The following is a 19,323-nucleotide window of genomic DNA, read 5'->3' on the forward strand; positions in this document are numbered from 1 at the left end:
AGTATATTGTCTATGCGAGATGAAAATGCTGCTACAGCAGTTAAGAAGATTATTTTGTATGCCTTATCAGCATTTTGCCGATTGTACACGTTATCTGATACAACCTAACAATAGTTACTTATGAATCGCACTGATAGATTCGTTCTGCATGAACCGTAATTAATTTACTGATAGGGAATCGCGGAAACGAAAAGTTGCGTAATTTGCCATGCATTAAAAATGATCCCGAAAAGCTTATACTGTAGAGATAAAGCTAATGTTTATTGACTTTTTATTTGGCTTTGGCTGTCAAAGATTACAGATAGACTGAGATAGCTCATAGAAGTATCGCTTTTTAAACAGCAGCGAAATAATATGTACAAAACACGTTGGCATCGCGCTGGTCGACATATTTATTGGTGCTTCTTCTCATTGATACTGTCCATCCAGTAAGTGTGCACTAATCCTTTTCCCTGTTAACGAAAATCGCATTTATTCAGATTCGGGTACGTACTTTCACTAAACAACTTTAAATGACTGAGTCTGACCTTTACGGTGATTTCGCCGCGTGAGACAAAATTCAACATCGAGCTTTTCACGGCAGCTTCGTACGTTGTCGGGCTAACATGAATTTTTCCCACTGCAAAATCACATAATTGAAATACAAACCTGGGTGTATCGCTGTTAACCCGCTCGACGTGAATTTTAAGGCTCACCGGATCCAGTAGATTCCATTCGACTGGCCGTGTTAACAGTATCACCAAATCTGTCAGACAATAACATATTTATGAAATCTTCCCTTCTCGTATGTAGTTCACAACTCGACTGTTCAATGATTACTCACAAACAGTATCGAGGAGATTTGGTTCCAATAACACAGGCCACTACCTGTCCTGCAATGATCCACAAGTTTGCGATTATTCAGCAATGATACATATATCTTTATATTCATACAAGCTTACCGACCAAAGCGTATTTATGCGCCGTTTTTAACTCCTCGATAACTCGTGGTCAGTTTAAGCCTAGCTTGGTCTTAAAAAATTCCATATTTTCCATAGGTGTGCCAATGGATTTTGTTTTGTTTTAATTACCAGTGGTCAGAAGATGGTTTCTGGGTCTTAAGTATAGGAAACGTGAACAGCACTCGAAGAAGTATTCACTGCACAGCAACAAAAAAGTGCTTTACAAAATAATAACTGTAACCACGGAGACTACAGAGTCTGTATAGCGGATGCATAAATAAATACTTGCTCTTTAGGTAAAATTTGTATATTATTACGTCATGCAAAAGTCCATACGTATTTCAGAGCGTCAAAACGTCAGAAATTCAAAACGTAAGAACGTCAGAGCGTCATAAAGTGAGAACACGCCTACCAACGCAACGAGCGCTACAATGCCGCAAAATAAATTTGTGGGCAGCACACACATGTCTTAAAATTTTTGAATTTCTTACATTTTCTATGCTGTCTTAGGTTTTGTTAGGAGTTTTTTTTATGTTTTATTAGGTTTTATGTTTTGTCGTGTTTTTGATTTTCCGTACTCGGTAACATGGTCGGTCGGTTTTCTGTACTTTTTAACTTTAAACGGTCTGCTTCTTGGTTTCTTAGTTTTTATTTGGTTTTCTCAGACGGAAAAGCAAACTGTGGCGACAAAACAATTTTTCGAAGACATCGGGCAACAAAACTGTGGAAACGCGAATTGCCGGTCTGCGGGTTTGGTTATTCATTGATATCTCGTCATACGAAAAGTCGGGAGGCGAAACAGAAACAAACGGCCCGCGCTCAAGCTCTTACTCTGACCACTCAAAGTCTGATTCTAACTCTGACTTTCCAAAGTCTGATTCTGACAACTCAAACTCTGGCCCTCGAAGTCTGGCTCTGACCGCAACACTCTAACCACTAAACTGACCACCAATACAATATGTTTTCAGGTTTCTTCATTTTACATTGTGTTTCTTATGTTCTCAAGTTTCTTAAGTTGTTAGGTTATCCTCATTCTTAGGTTTACAGTAAATTTCTTGGGTTCTTCGGTTGTAATGTAATTCTTAGGTTATACTACCGTGACTAAGGACCCTTACGCTATTTAAGTTTCTTTAGTATTTCAAAAAACATCCTGACAATCAGAAAAATAACCCACGAATGCCGCAAGTAACCTAAGAGACCTAAAACCCGAAGAAACCTAAGAATAGCTTAGGAAACTTAAGAATAACCTAAGAAGCCTAAGAAGCCTAAGAAAACTAAGAAACTTAAGACTAACCTAAGAAACTTAAGGATAACCAAAAAACCTAAGAAGCCTAAGAATAACCTAAGAAAACTAAATAACCTAAGAATAACCTAAGAAACCTAAGAATAACCTAAAAATCCTGAGAACCTAAGAATAACGTAAGAAACCTAAGAAATTTTAAAATTTTAAGAAACTTTTGTGCTACATAAAATATTTAGAGTTCACTGCATTGGTAGGCGGGTACAGAGCGTTGGCTGGCCGCAGAGTAGAAAAAAGAAAACTGTATTTACTAGAAATAGATAAACTGTTTCTTTCACATATATCTTTGGTGTAATGGTGTTTTATGAAATAAAAAAACTACGCATAGAAATCGATTCCGTTTTATCTTTCACTTTTCTTGGTGGCAGGCCAATTTTTAGTTATTTTTGCACTTTGAAAAATTGCCATATTTTACCGCTTGCCACTCGCGAAATGCCACATGCCACTGCCGGTGGCAACTGCCAGTGGCAGGTGCCACTGCCACCTTTTACACCCTGCCGAAGTACGAACATCAGAACGTTAGAACGTCAGAACGCCAGAACGTCATAACGTTAGAACGTCACAACATCAGAACTTCAGAACGCGAAAAATTAAAATTGTCAGAACGTCAGAAATTCCGAACGTCAGCCTTTATATATTTACAATGACCTTTCCAAAGCAAAGCCAATACTATCCAGTACTTAAGTGCCGAGCGCGGATGCGCGAGGCTACCTTGTAGGTAAATGATGTTAACTGACATCAACGAATAACGTAATATCTATATACATGCTTCGTTTCGGCTTTGGTTATTTCTAACATTCGTGATCACCTAAAACACTAGCGAGAATTCGGGATCAACTTGGCCGGCTCGTACAAAACGGGCAATCACCATGTTCGCAATTATTTTGTAAACTAACTAAGAATTAGTTACAGACTGTACGCGTATAACGTTATGGCGAAATTACTCGTACATTATTCGTATAAAGTTATGGAGAGATACCGGTCATTTTCAGTAGCAATATGCAGTAAATATAGGAATACCTCTTTTCTGGACAACTACTACTCCTTTCTGCCTCACTGCTCCTACTCCTACAGGTAGGTGAACAAGTGAAAGTAAAAGAAATCGGTTCGGAAAAAAAATAATTTCGCTTTCGTATTGTAACATAGTGTCGCGCATTTCGATATCGCCTCACTATTCTCTCATTGCAAGCACTACACTACGATGCCACGCTCCTTCCATTGTATAATCTCGGTAAAATTATTATCACTGTCGGCTTAGTCTCAGACACTGTCTGTCATTATTTATTCTATTTTGGAACGGGCTTGTATGCAAGAGTACACGAAACGGGCCCAGCGGTACTATGAATGCCTATTACATAGTCCAAGGTTTTACCTGTATGAATACCAATCCTCACGGTTAGCAGAATATCTTGAGCCGCACCGGCACGGAAAGAATGCGAGGTTTTGAGCAAGGCATGAGCAAGAACGCACAGTTCCACGGCATGTTTGTCATTCCGCAACGGGACACCACTGGAAATCTATATTACCGGTACAAAAGTCATAACAATGATGACACGACGAAAACCTTATTGAACCTTTCTTCGTAACGATCTTACCATATAACAATCCCCAATCGTTTCCACTTTGTACGCATCGAACCTGTGCATCACATCATCGAACGCCGAGTGTGTATTATTCAAAATATTGATAATCTCGATGGGCGGGCAGGATTTCAGCACCTCGGCAAACGCCGGAATATCACTGAACAATATCGATACACTATCGAAGGATTCCGCCGGGATCTGCTCCTTATTACGCAGCCGTTGTATTATTGATCTGCAATGATGCCGCATTAATGTATGTTATACTTGATCGAAAGGTCAAGGTAACCGGCTACTTGGGCAGCATCTCCGCCAGAAGTAGATCGGACTTGTGCATCTCATCAATTAAATCGGCTGTTTTGACGCGAACGATTTCCTCAAGCTCGTGCGTCTGTCGATCCAGTAGCGACAGCATATGTGATACGACATTGCGCGGCACATGCGACAGTGTTTGGAAGATCTTGAGAAGCTGCTGGCTGGTGGGACGCTGCGCCGGCTGTTGGTTGACACAGTCCGCCATTGTTGTCGTCAGCTTTGTTTGATTCTGCATTATTTTGGCATCTGTTCAAACAAACATAATTTCTCCATCAAGAATTTACAAAACAGTGAGCCTTTCCATCACCTGCATCCGCCAAAACCTCGTTACACATTTTACCAAATTGGTAAATATCTTCAGTACGAGAGCCGGTGCTGAGCTTCGTCTCCGTGGAAGTGAGACTGAAAATTTTTTGGTACCCAGCTTGAGAAATTTTCAACGTAAACCGGCTGTTAATAAAACAGACGTGTGCCGAAAGGTTTCCGTGATATTGCAAGTGCGATGTGTGGATGTAATTTAACCCCTGATTAAACAAATTATAAAACGAGAAATCAGTCAATCGATATACTGAGCATAATTCTATAATTTCTGCTATTAACAGCCTACTTTGATCGCGTCGTGTAGAAACGACAGACGAATCGGTGTATCGCTTAAAATGTTTTTCTGCTGCACCACATCCCATAAACTTCCACGCTGGGCAAACTCGCACATCAAGTACGACAGGACACCGCTGTCGTTGGCAATCATCCCATAAAAGCGGCCAACATTTTCGTTCGTTAATCGATACATCTGAAAAATTGGATTTTGTAATCTTCGCACATGTAACGCAGAAGTTTACATACCGCTAAAAGTTGACTAGTCACAGCTGCGTTCTGAAACCACGCTTTCGCGGAAGTGTTGCCCACAAGGAGCTCGAGAAACACCGGCTGATTCTCCAGTTGGAGGGTTCCCTGCTGGCACGAGACAAACTGCCGTCCACTGTTCGGGCTTTTATTAGGAACATTGTCGACTGTCTCGAAAGTCAGTACGGATGCGTTAATGAACATGTGCGCAATGGCGAGCTGATTGGCTTTCCGTCTGAAATAAGTACTACGTCATGGCAAATTTGGAAGCGGTTTTTTAAAACGCCATTGAGACGTACCGGTAAAACCAGACAACTCCCAATACAATGATAATAATCAGAAATAACGCGACGATTGCGAATATCAGTCCCCAATTTGCTGTAACAATCACAATACATACTCATCTTTGAAATTGCCTTCTTCCTGATAAACCTTTTTGTGTGCAAAGATAAGGTGACCAACCGGACTCGTCTGGACAGTGCAGTCCATCAAATCCACACAACGGATCATTGGACGGAAATGTCGTTTGGTTATGCCACAGCCACATTCTCGGATTCTGCATGATGATGATCTGGTGCTCGTTATCGAACGCTCCCACTTGCTGTTGTATATAAACATCCCGGAAAATAAAGTGTTTGCGCTAACATTCGGTTGTAAGTCGCGACACGGTACCTCAATTTCCCGGCTTTCGGTATTCAGCCGCAGAATCGGTATGCGCAACGACGCGCTTCCGGTCTCGGAGCTCATTTTAATTGGACTGTCGGGCGGATCGTACATCTGGTGCTTTAGGTGATCTGCTAGAACACGTGGACGGAAATTCTCCGCGTCGCCCCAAGATTTATTCACCACCTTAAGAGTAAAAACGAAAAATGTCAAAATTTATTGTAGCGACGTGGTAAAATGCGTATTTGTTATTTCATTGCGTCATGGGTACGGTCTCGGTTCAGGAAAAAAACTTTTACACCAATTTATGCAGGATTAACTATCGAATTCTAAATAATAAGCGCACGTCAAATAAAATATTAAATCTAGTATATGCAATTTATTCTATAAGATAAATGCACGGTAAGTCCCGTAACGCGCTTTGTAGGAGGGGCAGTACTTTCAATGACTTTAATTATTGCGATCATTATAAAAATGCAATAAACGTGCGAGTGTACTGCGTATACTCACATCGGCGAAATTCATTAGGAGATGGTACATCAGCGCCAACGCTTGAGTGCGCTACAGCAGTCAATGATCAATGGTTGTAATACAACTTCCGGTACTTAAGCCAGAGCGAAATGACGTTAAAATTATTTTTTCAAGTAGTTTGTTACCTTTGTTCCCGGGGAAATGGGAAAATTGTACACCGTATTGGAAATCCGGGCAAAGTCGTCAACGAGGTTGGACAGGGCGTTCCAATCGATTTGCGCTTCGGATACCGCGATGACCGACTGATAGGCTTGGAAAGCTTTCTGTAATTATCGACGCCGCTATTTTTTATTTGCACTTTATTTGTTATTTAGAACAGTATAATGCTGCCGCAGTAACATGGTTATCAGGTTGTAGCTGATTGGAGTACTGCACTGACCGGATCGTCTTGATCATTGCCACGCCATGTAAACGGATCAGGCAGAACCGCGCCATATAACTCGAAAGCCAAGGTTAAAAACACCTAAACAAACAGCTCCCATTAGTACAAAAATTATAAAAGTTTTACATGGATTGTATTGAAGTACTGTAGTGGCACATAAAAAGCTTGCTTACGTAATCTCCATTAGTCATATTCATCTCATTCGCCACAACCTGGAACATAAAGCAAACAACTCAACACCTTTAAACGAGCCAATCTATAAACAAAGAACTTTCGGTGTTAACGTACCATAAATTCGCGTAGTAACTTTGGGAAAAGGAAAACCAAAATCACTAAAATAATTCAGAATTATCATAATATTGCCAGCAGATTTTTGAAATATTTATCAGTCAACTATTTGATTACCGCGCGTCCGGTATCGCATCTCACTCAGTACTTTCTTATAATTCGCCCGTGAAAAATCTTTAATTTCTCCGTCAGCCACATAGAACTGCTCGGCGCCAACTTTGTTATAGAGTTTCGTTTGCAGGAAGATATCACAGAAGATCGGTGGAACCAGCATGCCGGCGGTGGGACACCACATGCCGAGGCTTTTGGTCCAACCAAATTTCAGTAGCAACGCTGCCACGCCGGCTACCAATTCCGCGCCGGGCAGCACACCCCATTCCGCGGTGGTGGGATACAGCTGGAACTGGTCGAGCAGCCCGTTGGCCGGAGTTAGATCCAGGTAAAATACATTGGCCGCTATGGTTATGTTAGAATAAAAAAAGCATCATGCAATGTATTTAAGTATTTGTTTAAAAATAACAGGTTAATAATAGTTTAAAGTTGCGAGAGAGCATCGATCGTACGGTAATAGGCAGCCGTTATACAGTAGGTAACTAGCTGAGACGTCAATACTTTGTTAAAGCCCTTATTCTACGAAATTGCTTTACAACTGTTTACTTACCGGTAACAAACCGCGCCAGTTCAATCTGGGCAGCATCGCACCAATCTAATGACAAAAAACGGCATAGGTATGTATTACGAACAAAACCTGAGTTAACGCTACCAGTTTTCTTTCTATTATTTTAGCAGCTAAAGTGCTAGTTTAATTTTTTAAGCTCTTCGAGGGAATATTCCGGTCTACAACTGCAACAATCACAATAATCTTTTTTATGCTGTAATTTATACAAACCAATATTAAATGAAATTTTCTTGTTGTAGTTTTCCTGCTTCTTCCCTTATTTTGCCTTACGTACGATTTGACCAATAAAGATCGGAAATATTAAATTAACTTTTTTGCAAACATATTTAAAGCCACGAAACTATTCTGTTGCATTTTAGAAACTAATCTCTGCATCAAAGTACATAGTTACTTACATATCTTCAACGCTTTGCAATTAAAAATTACCGAACAATAAAAATTTGTTGTTAAGTAGCCAGCGCCATTAATCATTGATAATACGCGGCTAGCAGATATTTACCGGCAGCTAGGATAACTGGGAAATTTTCCCGCGGATCGGCTTCAAATATTTCCGGATGCTGTTGATAATACGCTCCAACATACTGGATAATATACTCATAAGCAAAATCACATTCATACGAGTATCCCGGCGGTACATCCTTGGCCATATTTATCACCGGCAGGCGTTTAATATGTGAATACACCGTTGGATATTTTTTCTGGATAATGGGAAAGATGGCATCATATGTCGGCATCAGGCACTGATAACCATATAGGGCAATATTCGTCATGGCCACCGTAACGATCGTGATATTCATACCCGCCACGCACGGTAAAGTGAACAGGGTCAGCAGCGCCGGAAAAGTGCGCGGAAGTGTCTCCATCGAATACCGGATGAATTAAAAGGAAAACACTTTATCGCCGGTATATTTGTCGGATGATTGTGTGGTGGTGCGCCGTTATTGTGGATCACTGCTCCGGCACGAGAGCGCATCCTGGCTGAGCAACCAAAAAAGAAAGCGTCAATTTATTGATAATCAACGGAAATAATTCCGCGGGATCAACACTGAGAGTCCGCCATTCTTGATACACCCGATCCAGTGATATTCAAACGGTGAAACACCGGAAAGCGTTATAACATCTGGATAAGCGTACATACAGTAATTATCTATGAATCCGAAGGCATGTCAATATTACGTGCGGTATAACACAACATGAGTCAATAAAATTATTATTGACTTTTAAGCATCATAATACACGATTTTTATCAACCGTTTGAATGAACACATGCATGCGTTCCTTTGCAGTCTAGTACACTGTGTTCGATAGATAGTTTATTAACCGTTGATATTTGATCCGGCATAATTACCGTCATTTGCCGCTGATGTGTAACTTCCTTTTTATGCTAAGTAAATAGGACTGCTGTGCTGCAACTCTGCGGAAAAAAACGTGGCCATTTGCAATTTCTAAACATATTATCCAACGTTTTACGAGAAAAAATTTTCTGGTTTTCTTTTGCTGCCACTATGATAAGAATTTATGATTATGGAAACTCGCACAGCTAACTCGCCATGAGCTGGCTTAGCTGGCTGCTGTTCTATAAGTTATCGAAATTACCAAAGCATGATGGCACTGCTCGTAATAAACTGGAAGGCGACGCGCACCGCTTTCATGAATAATAACTTCGACCCCTCCCATGCACTGTAAAACAAAAGGAAGGAACCGGAAATGTTCTCGGATACTTCAAGCAGGAGTACCACGCCTACGCCTCTTAATATTAGCGGAATGCCGGCCCCAGGCACTGACGGCATCTATCGGCTACACCGCCTACACACAAAATATACCTATCTGCCGTATACCGGAAATTATCTTCTGTCGGTTATATTGCAATGTTCCTGAAACTTCCGATTGTAATTCGATCGGTATCTCTGACGGTCGTCATTACCTTTCTAATTCTTTCGACTAGTACAGTGACGACCAAGCTAAAAAATGCCAGCATAATCTAAGACTACAAATATTTATGAGTATTTGATTTCCAATATTTCTGTCGACTGAATTCAAGAAACGGTTACCTTTCATATGAAGTGTATCATAATCACTACGTCAGTAAGCAGTGTCGACGTCATAAGTTAAAAGTGCGTTTACGTTCGCACCGGAAACGCTCGGCCACGCAAATTTTGTTTGTATTGGTCCACTCAAATAAAAGTGTCCCAGAAATGCAAACTGTTTTAGGAGATTGAGAAAGTTTTAAAACAAAGAACAGCCAAATCGTAGGTTGCACACCGCCGCGTTTAACTGCAATCTAATTTACATGTTGAACGTCACTGCTCGATGATCGTTTGTACGGCAAGGGATACTATTTTTATTATCATCAGCACGCGGTGGATAATAAAAGCGGCATTGCAACGTCTTGTACGATCATATTACAACAAAAGCGGTCTTAATATTAATGCAAACAATACGAGTATCGGATTTCTTGAAGCGATTGCTGCAAGCATAAACGGTTAGGGGTAAAAATTCTTGCACGTCCAGTAAAAGTAACTTCCTTTAGTGTAGGCAATGCGTTACCTGGATGGTGAGGTATGAGACCTCACGAGACCGTGAAGCCACTTGATATGGACAGCAAAGGGTACATTGTTTACTGGTCCCATGGAAGGCTGCCTTTAACTTCCGCACGCGTGCAGACGACCTGAAAAAGTCATGCCCAAGAAAATCATCGCTTCTGGGCGCCTTCTGCACATGACAGACACTGTCTGACACCGAAATCGTCTCTGATTGGCCTCATTTTTTCCGAACACAAACTGCCATTAAACAAAAGCGAACCCGGCGCATAAAACGTAGGTTCAGGATAACCGAAACATATTGGATTACTCTACACGAATAATACGAGTATGCAGTAAATAACCAGTGTATTGTGATAAGCGCTGCTGCAGTGCAGTGGAATTACTCCACAGAAAATAGCGTCCATGATTTGTGGGTTGCAATAGCAATGTATTCTTCATCTCTTACCAATGCAAGCCACACCAAAGTTCATCCAATGGAAATGTGCATACATAATGTCTTCGCAATATGGACACTTGTGGCAGTAAACTGTTCGAAATTCCACATGCACATATAAATCCAATAAATTTACAAGCAACCTGCAACGTGCTGTTTTAATAAACCAAAGGTTAGGATCGACCTCATCTTCATCTAATTTAACTAATTCGCCTGCCCAGCCTGCACTAACCAAACCAAGCACTGCATTAGCACAACAGCAGAACTATCCCAATACAAATCATACTTCCGCTTGCCGGTCGTAACGACACATCCGCTGACGACGCATGCGCCGGCCTGAATAACAAATAATACTGCTGTACTGCTGCACTTATTGAAAAATAATGACCGAATTCGGGCTATAACACTAAGCCAGTTGTCGGCATAATCGCATAATAGTTACTATTGTTGCGGCGCGCACGGAATAATGCTTCAAGAAAAAAGTGAGCCATTTGTTTTATTAGTAAATATCACTCGTATAAGTATTTGTCAGACCACGCATGGCGCAGACAGTAGGTAACCAGGCAGACTCTTGTGGATGAATACATTACGACAGTCAGTTCACCAAAATGCTGAGTAAGCCTTTTTTGGTTATGGTAATGCGCGGTAACTATCGTAGCTTGCAATGTGAGCCGCTTTACGCAGTTTAATAAATAACGGTATAAAATGCAAATACAAAGAAAAAATGGTTGAAGCAACGGTCTCCTTTGGAATCTGAACAATTCTGCACGCATAAGCAAAAAGAGAGTGCGCCCGTAAACAATTATGAAACGCCGCAAGTACCTATGCAGATAAATTATCCAAACGCTCCGGACGTGTAGGCGTACACTCCGCTCACGTCAAACTCCGGACGACCGTTCTTCCACAACACCCTTCCCCCGTGCAACTCTCCTGTGGGCGAGAAGCCCACTTTCTCCGCCAACCTGTCCGTCTGGGGATTGTCATCGAGGCAGTCAAACTGTACAATCTCGGTGCCTTCCGGAACCGCATTCAACATCGCTAACGCCAGCTGTTCAGCCACGACGAAGCTATCGGCGAACAACGGTCCGAATTTACAGATTGTATCCCCAATGCACTGCCGAAGCACTCCATAACCGTGAATCACTCCGTCCTTAACAAACGCCGGTGCCAGTATAACCTTAGGGTGAGATAACCAGGCGCGGAGAAACTCCGGTCGGTCCGCTGGAAAGTACGACCGGTCGAAACGACAAAGATCAGCGAAATCCAGATCTTTCGCGGGAATGATGCAGGCCACCGGGAAATCTGCAGGAAGATCCACTTTTCCGGTGTATGGCTTCCGAAAGATGGAGCATGTCCCGGTCTGAACAAATCCGTGGCGTTTGTACCATTCGGTCATGCGCTGGTTAGAGTATAAACCAGTCACTCGATCGCCGGCATGCTGGAGGCATTCCCGGAAGAGTTGGGTCCCGTAGCCTTTGCCTTTGTGTCCGTCGGCCGTTAGGAACGTCCCGATGAAGGATAACTGGTCGCCGTAATTCACGGCGGACACCATGCTGACGATTTCTTTGTTTAGTAGGCCGACGAAATTGGCTTCCGGATCGATCAAGGTAGAGAATTTGATCGAGTCGTATCCGGCGGGCCAGTTGTCCCTGATAGCCCATTCTTTTATGGTTGATTCGAGTTGGTCACGCAGAGCATCTGTATTACAGCAGCGTACCTCGATGTCGGTAGTGACAACACTGCCGTTGTTGTTTCGTATTTCCTCGGACTCAGTCATCGTGGAATAAAAATAATTCAGTTGGTCGCTTTCGGTTTCACCGTGAAGCGAACGTAGATTTAGCTACGGATGTTCCAAATTAAAAGCTTCTTCATGTGTCAGTATTATGTTAAACAGCAAGCATCCTATCCGCATTCCATCCCAGCTGCTGCGCAAATTCACTTTCAAGAAAATTACTTTGTTGGACCAACAAACTGAGAAGGCAGATCGCTGACTGGCCGACGAAGCAATTCTATCGCTTGATCAAATCAAGGAGCGCAGACTGAATTCGAGACATTTAAGATTTTGAATACGGAACTGGATACGAAACGGTTATGGTGCAGTTGAGCTGTTGTTATCAACGTAGCTAGGGCGCTGCGCTGTAATAAACAGCTGATTGGGTATCGTTTGCGAGTGTAGGACGACTTCAAGTTCAAGCACATAGCAGTGACAGCACGATAAAATATTCTACAAGTATCAATGGCACAACGTGTTGCAATTAATTACTGGGACTCGTGTGTGGCACTATGTAATTTGTGATATCAGAACCGGTTTGCAGGCACTCGATAATACGACGGAAGCTTATGCCATGTGGGCTGTGTAATACTCTTTCATCAAGATGTTTATCGCCGCTTTATCTGTACAATTATTATTGTCGTTATAGTTTAATTCCACTGCCGTTTTCATTTTCAACTGACGAAGATCATTTAAAATGAATGAATGGAAAATAACAATAATAAAAAAGGGTGCCTCTGTCTTTTATTACAACGTTTTTAGTTGCAGTTCCTTATAATTAAAATCTCAGAGATTATTTCTATTAATATTTATTTTTTTAGAACGTTTTACCTACTTTTAATTAATCCTACTTTAATTAACAGCTGCTGAAGTGTTAAATAATAATTTATTTTAATTTCCCCAGTGATCATGACATTTCTTTTCTCGGTTAGGCACAATTTGTTTATTTGAGTCCAGTATTATATTAATTTTATGACGACTGTACAGATACCACCATAAATATCGCATATAGCGTATACGTGTATACCGCACCGTATTGTGCCCGGTACTAATATTATAAGTCCGTGCCGGCAACATTATTGTGAATCACAATCGGACTTGAATCGGTTAAGCGCATTTCATAAATCTTTAGCATCTATCGCTACAGAGCACCGTGAAAGTCACTGACGGTACAATAAGGTTTTACAGCGAAATGTGCCTCCCGAGCGCTGCATCTGCAATAAAGATCGTTAATTTTCGTGTGCAATGTAAAAAATTTTTGCTATGCTTTTAGAGTTCACAAGAAAATCTGGAACGGTTCCATATATCACGGTGGCAGGAAGAATTTGATCACTGGAATCGTATTTTCATACCTGGGAAGGGGGATCTCACGCTCAGCAGTAGCGTTTGCAGACCCGTGTGTGGCATTGATGGTTGTCAGGTGCGCAACGGAGTTTCCTGGAGGACGACCGATCTCCAGTCCCGTATCCCCAGTCGGTTGCAAAAGAATCAGGAAGAAGACGATCCCGAACACTAGCTCCTGATGATGCAGCATGGCTGCAGTTGTTAACCTGAAACATCATAACACGATGATGCTCCCGCCATGCTGCATCATCAGGAGCTAATTTTCCTGGAGCGCTTAATTCGTATCAACATAATAAACGTCGAGGAGTCAAGGAGGAGGAGAATTAAACACAATTCAAAAGCTTTGCATGAAAATAAATGATCCCAAAGATATAATATTATAAGATTCGGTTTTAATTCTAGGGCAATGCTAGCTCACCTTTAAACGGGTATACGACCAGTATACCTGGTAGAAAGTTACCCAAATAATGCTGTTTTCAAGGAAAACCGGAAACTCAATAAGAATGCAAAATATTGCCACGAAAAACAGGTAACAGTTGACGTGTCGAATGAAACTGAGATCTTCCCTTTATATAGCTACGTCGCGACTGTAGTCGTTTAAAACGCACCATTAACAGATGTGTGTACCGTCTGTCCAACGTGGCTCTGCCACGCCTGTTATAGGTCCTCCAATCGCGAAACCTACACATTACATTTTGCAACCTTACTCGGCTGTCTTACAAATAATCGAATCTCCCTCGCTCTGAATCATGGTATCTGAATAAGAAAATTAATTAGGAACTGGTTAATGTTGCACTAGACCGTTATGACGTGAATTGTCACACGCGTGGGTCAAAATGGTGTTGTGCTGTGCCCATGATGAGTCACATCGCCATGTGGAGCACAATACGCTATCAACACAACCTGTTGTTCACGAGATATCAAACTAGGTTGTTTACGAGATGCAACCCGTAGAAATCGCTTTCGGGGCTGATGCAATTTAGGTGTTATTTTGCGATTGATTCTGCTGCTCATTCTGCAGCATGTACCTCTTAGCAATTAGAACCGTATACGTATGTATTCTTTCGGCTGTGCAGGTGTTAAACCGTATCAAGGTAGTGAAAAATAAAACAGTGAACGATAAATAAAGAACCGAATGCGACGTGCAGCATGATATCGGCTAGTCAGTGGTCACTAGTCACTAACCGACTACTTCAGTGACTCTGTGCCGTATAATATTTTGGCGCGGCATTTTAACACAAATTGCAATCCCTTTTGCCGTAGCTGTTTGAGTACTCGACGTCGTAGGGCTGCATTACCTTTTTTATATGATAAAATCATAAAAATTTTAGAATTGTTGCTGCCAGCACAAGCGGCCATCTTGCGATAAGTACGATTTACGAACATGAGTACAGGGTTCACATGTTGTAGTTCGTGCATATGACAAAGTGCTAAGGCTTCAACGTGTACAACACGTGCTTATCTATGTGGAGTAGGTCGTTGGATTTTGAGGACGAACCGGTTTTCTAATCCGCTGTTTCAGCAGAATGATATCAGAATTGAATGATATCATGTCATAATTATGTAGCATTGCGTGTTCAATTTTTTCTAAAGCATGTTGTACTAATTGCTGGGATCAGCAGAATGGCAGCAGCTTACTGAGTGCCGCATTCTCATTTTTCCTTACTTATTTAAAACGCTGTGGTATTTGCGTCTGGTTGGTGTATGCTTGCTGCTACAACCTCACGCTGCTTCTCTGTTAGATTCAATATTTACTGGAACTTTTTATTAACAACTGGACTTTATTTCGTTTCGTATAAACCTGGCATAAACTGCAGATATACTGTTACCGTTGTAACTTGTAATCATAACGCTATAACGAAGTTTGTTGTGCATTAATCGCACTTCTCAAAAAACAAAACCTCGAAGAATCTTTTTGTTCCTTTAATCATTTTACGCAGTTTGTATGACGAATGACGAGTACATGGTAAAATCTGCTAGTTTTTTGTTTTTTTTTACTCAAGTGACTTATCGTTAGAATCATATTTTTTTATTGAGGATGTTTTTATTGAAGGTGAGGTTTCTTATTGAGGATCAACGACTGTCAAAACATAGAATGGGCAAAAAAGCTGCATTTCTCAGTGACCACGACACTTTCTATTGGTTAGAAATAGACTCTAATCACGTCTTAGCATTTCTGAAATTCTGGTTGCAATACTACCCTAGTAGTAATTAGCGCACTTTAATATAAGTCCGATCTGGCAATTTATTGTGGTTCACACACAGTCACATAAGCGCATTGACATAAAAATTTAGTAGCTAACACTACAAGATGCCACAAAAATCAGCTGACGGTACAATAAGCTTTACAGCAAACGCGGTGGCTCCCGAGCGGTACTTAAAATATATATAACAAAGATCGTTATGATTAATATTATTATTTTCTTTCTAACATGAAAAGCTTAAATGTTGCGTTTTGATTAAGCGCTAAGCCTAAATGTTGCGTTTTGCTTAAGTTTTGCGTTTTGATTTCACACAAAATCCAGAGTGTTTTCATAAATCTTGGTGGTGGTGGTAACAATTTAACAATAACTGGAATCGCAGTTCCATACCTGGTCGAACGGAACGGGACGATTGCGCGGCTGTGCTGTAGCGTATACAGTATCTGTACCTTGCGTGGCATTGACGGCTAACAAAAGCGCACCGGAAATAGCTGAAGGACGGTTGCCGCATGCCAGAGCCGTACTCCCAACCGGTTGCGGGAGGGTCAGAATAACGGCGGTCCAGAACATCAGCTCCTGATGATGCAGCATGGCTGCAGTTGGTAACCTGAAACATCATAACACGATGATGCTTCCGCCATGCTGCATCATCAGGAGCTAATTTTCTTGGAGCATTTAATCGGTACCTTTGTTATTACCATGGACGAGCCTGAATTACAGATGATTCAAGAGCTTCTTATCAAAATAATTGATATCCGACGAGAAGAGTAAATAGTAAATTTTAATTCTACAGCAGCACAAGCTCACCTCTTGAAGGGTGTACTAATACGCCGAGATTACTTGGTAGCGTCGGAACAAAAGAATGTTGTTCAGCAGCAAAATAAAAAGGAACTGCATATAAATTCACTGTGTGGCTCCAGATAGGTAACACTATAAGTGTCAAACGAGCCCGAAGGTCTCTTTATATACAGCATTGCCATGTTACGCATGATTATCTGTCCAACGTGGCTCTGCCACGCCTCACCGGCAATCCCACTGCAATAAAAAACGTTGAATTTTCAGTTTGTTCGGTTGCTTTGCAAGCATAAGGAATCTACCCCGCTCTGAATCACGCTCTCAGGACAAAAACATGAATCAGGAACTGGTTAATGGCGCACTGCGGCGTGGTGAGGGAGAGGATCGCACGCTGGGGCCACCTGAACGGTGGCACATTTATTTTGCATTGTACCAGTAATGGGGCTTATCGCCCCGCAGAACAAGACATTCCAGCAACCCAACGTGTTGATATTATGCAGAATTCGTTTTTGGAGTGATGCAATAACGCATTATTTTTGCGCTCGATTCTGCTCTACATTATACGTAGAGCTTCCACTTTCCAGTTTCAGACAGGCACATATAGTGTAACTGAGTGTGTGCTGCTGCACATCACGTGATCCATTTGCCGTTCCCGTTCTTGTATGCAACGCAGTAGATCACATAAATTTTCGTATCAATAAAATACTTTAAATTAAAAATGCCGGTTTACAGGTTGCAAGTACAAAATTATAATTGTACGGTACCGTTGCCGTTCGTATCGTTTAATAGTGACTTACACATGCTTCACAATTCAGTTTGTAGTGTTGCAGAGTGGCAATGACCGTACGTATACACGTGGGTCCTGCTTAAGGTCAAGTGCAGCAGTGCTTAACTGCGTGTGTACCAAGCATTCTTGTGTACATAGGTTGATTTTGGAAATTAAACCGGTTTTCTATCCTGTTTTACAGTAGTACTCCATGTATTCGATCAGATGTCATAATTATGTAGTTCGATGTCATAATCATGCCGTAATATGTCTGCACTTTTTGTAAAACATGCTGTATTAACTGATGTGATCAGCAAAACGCCACCAGGTTATTGAGAAGTGAGACCCACGAAATCATTTTTTAAAGCGTTGCTGTTTCTGTGTTTTATTGCTGTACGTATGCTATGCATCAGCTGTCAGCTACTTATCCGTGACATTATTTGAAAATATTTTTACAGACTGGGCTGTGTAGGCTGTATTTTATTTCAGACTTAATACGACCTGTATCTTATTAATTTTATCGTTAAAATTGTTATCATAACTGTTTAGCATGGTCGCTCTCGCAGCCAATAGCGAATAATTAATCTGAAAAGTCTAGAAACTGAGTGCCGTTTGCACAATTATGTACGTATACAGTAAGAAAATTAACATGAACGCTTTTTGTTCCATGCAGAACTGAAGATTCTCACCGTCGGAAACACTATAAAACAAAATAACCGGTAAACCACATCATATTTTACTGCACAAGATCATCCGTCCAAGACAATTAATATATTTTTACCTTTTCCGATGAACGGCCTTGTAAGCCTTGTTCCTTTGCCTGCCATGTGTGGGAGACAAGATGGTGCACGATAATTCCTGATCGCTCTTCCATAACCGCAGCAGCGCTTGCCACATACATGCCAGCATCACATCTGGGATGGAATGCCCCTTTAGCACCGCTGAAGGTTTGCAGCTCCGTATCCACCGGTCGTGGGAAATTCCCCAGCAGTAATGCACTCCAAAACACGAGATTTTGATACTGCATGGTGGTAACAACCTAAAACAACACAAGCAAAATGATGCTTCAGGTACTGCAGTATCAAAATCTCGTGTTTTTGGAAAGTTATATATATATCATGCTAGCACGGAAGTAAAAAATTATCCATGATGCAAGAACTCCATAAACGGCACGCAAAGTCTGTATAACTAAAGAGAGGCTTTAAAATTTTCGATAATTCAACCGCAAAAAATTGAAAAAGGAAAATTATGTAATTATTTCAGTAAAGCAGCAAAATACGTAACGAAATTCTCCATGCAAAACAACTAAAGCGTTTCATTTTTACCGCTATTACCGTGTGCGCACCTCCACAAATGCAGACGTATACGAAAAGTGATGCACCAATATAAATACTGTATGCTACGATAATAATATAGGCCACCATCTACGAAAGACGAAAATAAAAATGTTATGACAGCCATCATTTGTGCTGAAAACTTCCGGTTATATACCACGGGAATATTATCCCACCATGCTTACTCAAGTAATTATTTACCAATATGGGTTCCGCCACATATTTTTGCCGATTCATTTCGGCAATGAGAATAGCAATTTTGTTTTAATTTTGGTGAACACTGAACTGATAAAGTGATTCACCTAACTTTTGAATTACACCCTCTTGAACAGTACCGTGAAAGCGCGTTTAATATGCTGCTCTGCAGAGTGCTAAATCTACAAGCCAAAGCTAAGACAAACGAAACACCCATTAAAATAACTTTGTACAATATAATGTCGCAGCGGTGTATCTCCTAGCACTTTTGCCTATATTGAAAAACAATTCGAAAAGCTAATTGGCTATAATCTTGCCAAAAGCAAACGCAGTGCAAAACAAAACGATATCCTAACCAATAAAACACATATAAAAGTTGAGTAGTTATTTAAACCATGATAGGAATATTCTTGTTGAGC

The 19,323-nt window shown here is 41.1% G+C and overlaps 3 protein-coding genes and 1 long non-coding RNA gene across 4 annotated transcripts; all 4 read right to left on the reverse strand.

Annotated features, from left to right (window-relative positions):
* Positions 1-286: 286 nt before the first annotated feature.
* On the reverse strand, positions 287-10,710 carry LOC129592292 (atrial natriuretic peptide receptor 1-like). The gene is made up of 23 exons (XM_055488293.1): positions 10,511-10,710; positions 10,070-10,190; positions 8,022-8,500; positions 7,505-7,549; positions 6,961-7,299; positions 6,844-6,887; positions 6,729-6,767; positions 6,553-6,636; positions 6,299-6,436; positions 6,153-6,203; positions 5,652-5,828; positions 5,442-5,580; positions 5,279-5,357; positions 4,980-5,214; positions 4,744-4,926; positions 4,444-4,660; positions 4,118-4,382; positions 3,837-4,056; positions 3,614-3,758; positions 824-872; positions 696-745; positions 528-619; positions 287-452 (listed from the first exon to the last, which is right to left on the reverse strand). The coding sequence occupies exons 3-23, from the start codon at positions 8,383-8,385 to the stop codon at positions 393-395; spliced, it is 3,015 nt and encodes a 1,004-aa protein (XP_055344268.1). The 5' UTR covers positions 8,386-8,500; positions 10,070-10,190; positions 10,511-10,710; the 3' UTR covers positions 287-392.
* Positions 10,711-11,169: 459 nt separating this feature from the next.
* LOC129592302 (uncharacterized) lies at positions 11,170-12,764 on the reverse strand. The gene has a single exon (XM_055488309.1). It carries the CDS (start codon positions 12,273-12,275, stop codon positions 11,334-11,336), a length of 942 nt encoding a protein of 313 aa, XP_055344284.1. The 5' UTR covers positions 12,276-12,764; the 3' UTR covers positions 11,170-11,333.
* Positions 12,765-13,150: 386 nt separating this feature from the next.
* Positions 13,151-14,792, reverse strand: LOC129592296 (uncharacterized). Its single transcript, XR_008690956.1, has 3 exons — positions 14,032-14,792; positions 13,622-13,819; positions 13,151-13,483 (listed from the first exon to the last, which is right to left on the reverse strand). It is a non-coding gene; the product is annotated as an uncharacterized LOC129592296 (long non-coding RNA).
* A 3,063-nt stretch (positions 14,793-17,855) lies between these two features.
* LOC129592336 (uncharacterized) lies at positions 17,856-18,827 on the reverse strand. The gene is made up of 3 exons (XM_055488346.1): positions 18,710-18,827; positions 18,157-18,414; positions 17,856-18,075 (listed from the first exon to the last, which is right to left on the reverse strand). The coding sequence occupies exons 1-3, from the start codon at positions 18,797-18,799 to the stop codon at positions 18,061-18,063; spliced, it is 363 nt and encodes a 120-aa protein (XP_055344321.1). The 5' UTR covers positions 18,800-18,827; the 3' UTR covers positions 17,856-18,060.
* Between the last annotated feature and the right edge of the window lie 496 nt (positions 18,828-19,323).

Source organism: Paramacrobiotus metropolitanus, unplaced genomic scaffold (assembly GCF_019649055.1).
Source record: "Paramacrobiotus metropolitanus isolate TYO unplaced genomic scaffold, Prichtersi_v1.0 Parri_scaffold0000051, whole genome shotgun sequence".
Taxonomy (NCBI): Eukaryota; Metazoa; Tardigrada; class Eutardigrada; order Parachela; family Macrobiotidae; genus Paramacrobiotus; species Paramacrobiotus metropolitanus.

What these genes read in the sequence shown, in the direction of transcription:
- LOC129592292 (XM_055488293.1), bottom strand. Translation starts at nt 8,385, where the DNA reads ATGGAGACACTTCCGCGCACTTTTCCGGCGCTGCTGACCCTGTTCACT. An exon ending in CGATTGGGGATTGTTATATG is followed by an intron (nt 3,759 to 3,836) that starts GTAAGATCGTTA and finishes CCGGTAATATAG; the next exon opens with ATTTCCAGTGGTGTCCCGTT. An exon ending in GCGGCGAAATCACCGTAAAG is followed by an intron (nt 453 to 527) that starts GTCAGACTCAGT and finishes TTTCGTTAACAG; the next exon opens with GGAAAAGGATTAGTGCACAC.
- LOC129592336 (XM_055488346.1), bottom strand. Translation starts at nt 18,799, where the DNA reads ATGGTGGCCTATATTATTATCGTAGCATACAGTATTTATATTGGTGCA. An exon ending in TTTGTGGAGGTGCGCACACG is followed by an intron (nt 18,415 to 18,709) that starts GTAATAGCGGTA and finishes GTGTTGTTTTAG; the next exon opens with GTTGTTACCACCATGCAGTA.
- LOC129592302 (XM_055488309.1), bottom strand. Translation starts at nt 12,275, where the DNA reads ATGACTGAGTCCGAGGAAATACGAAACAACAACGGCAGTGTTGTCACT.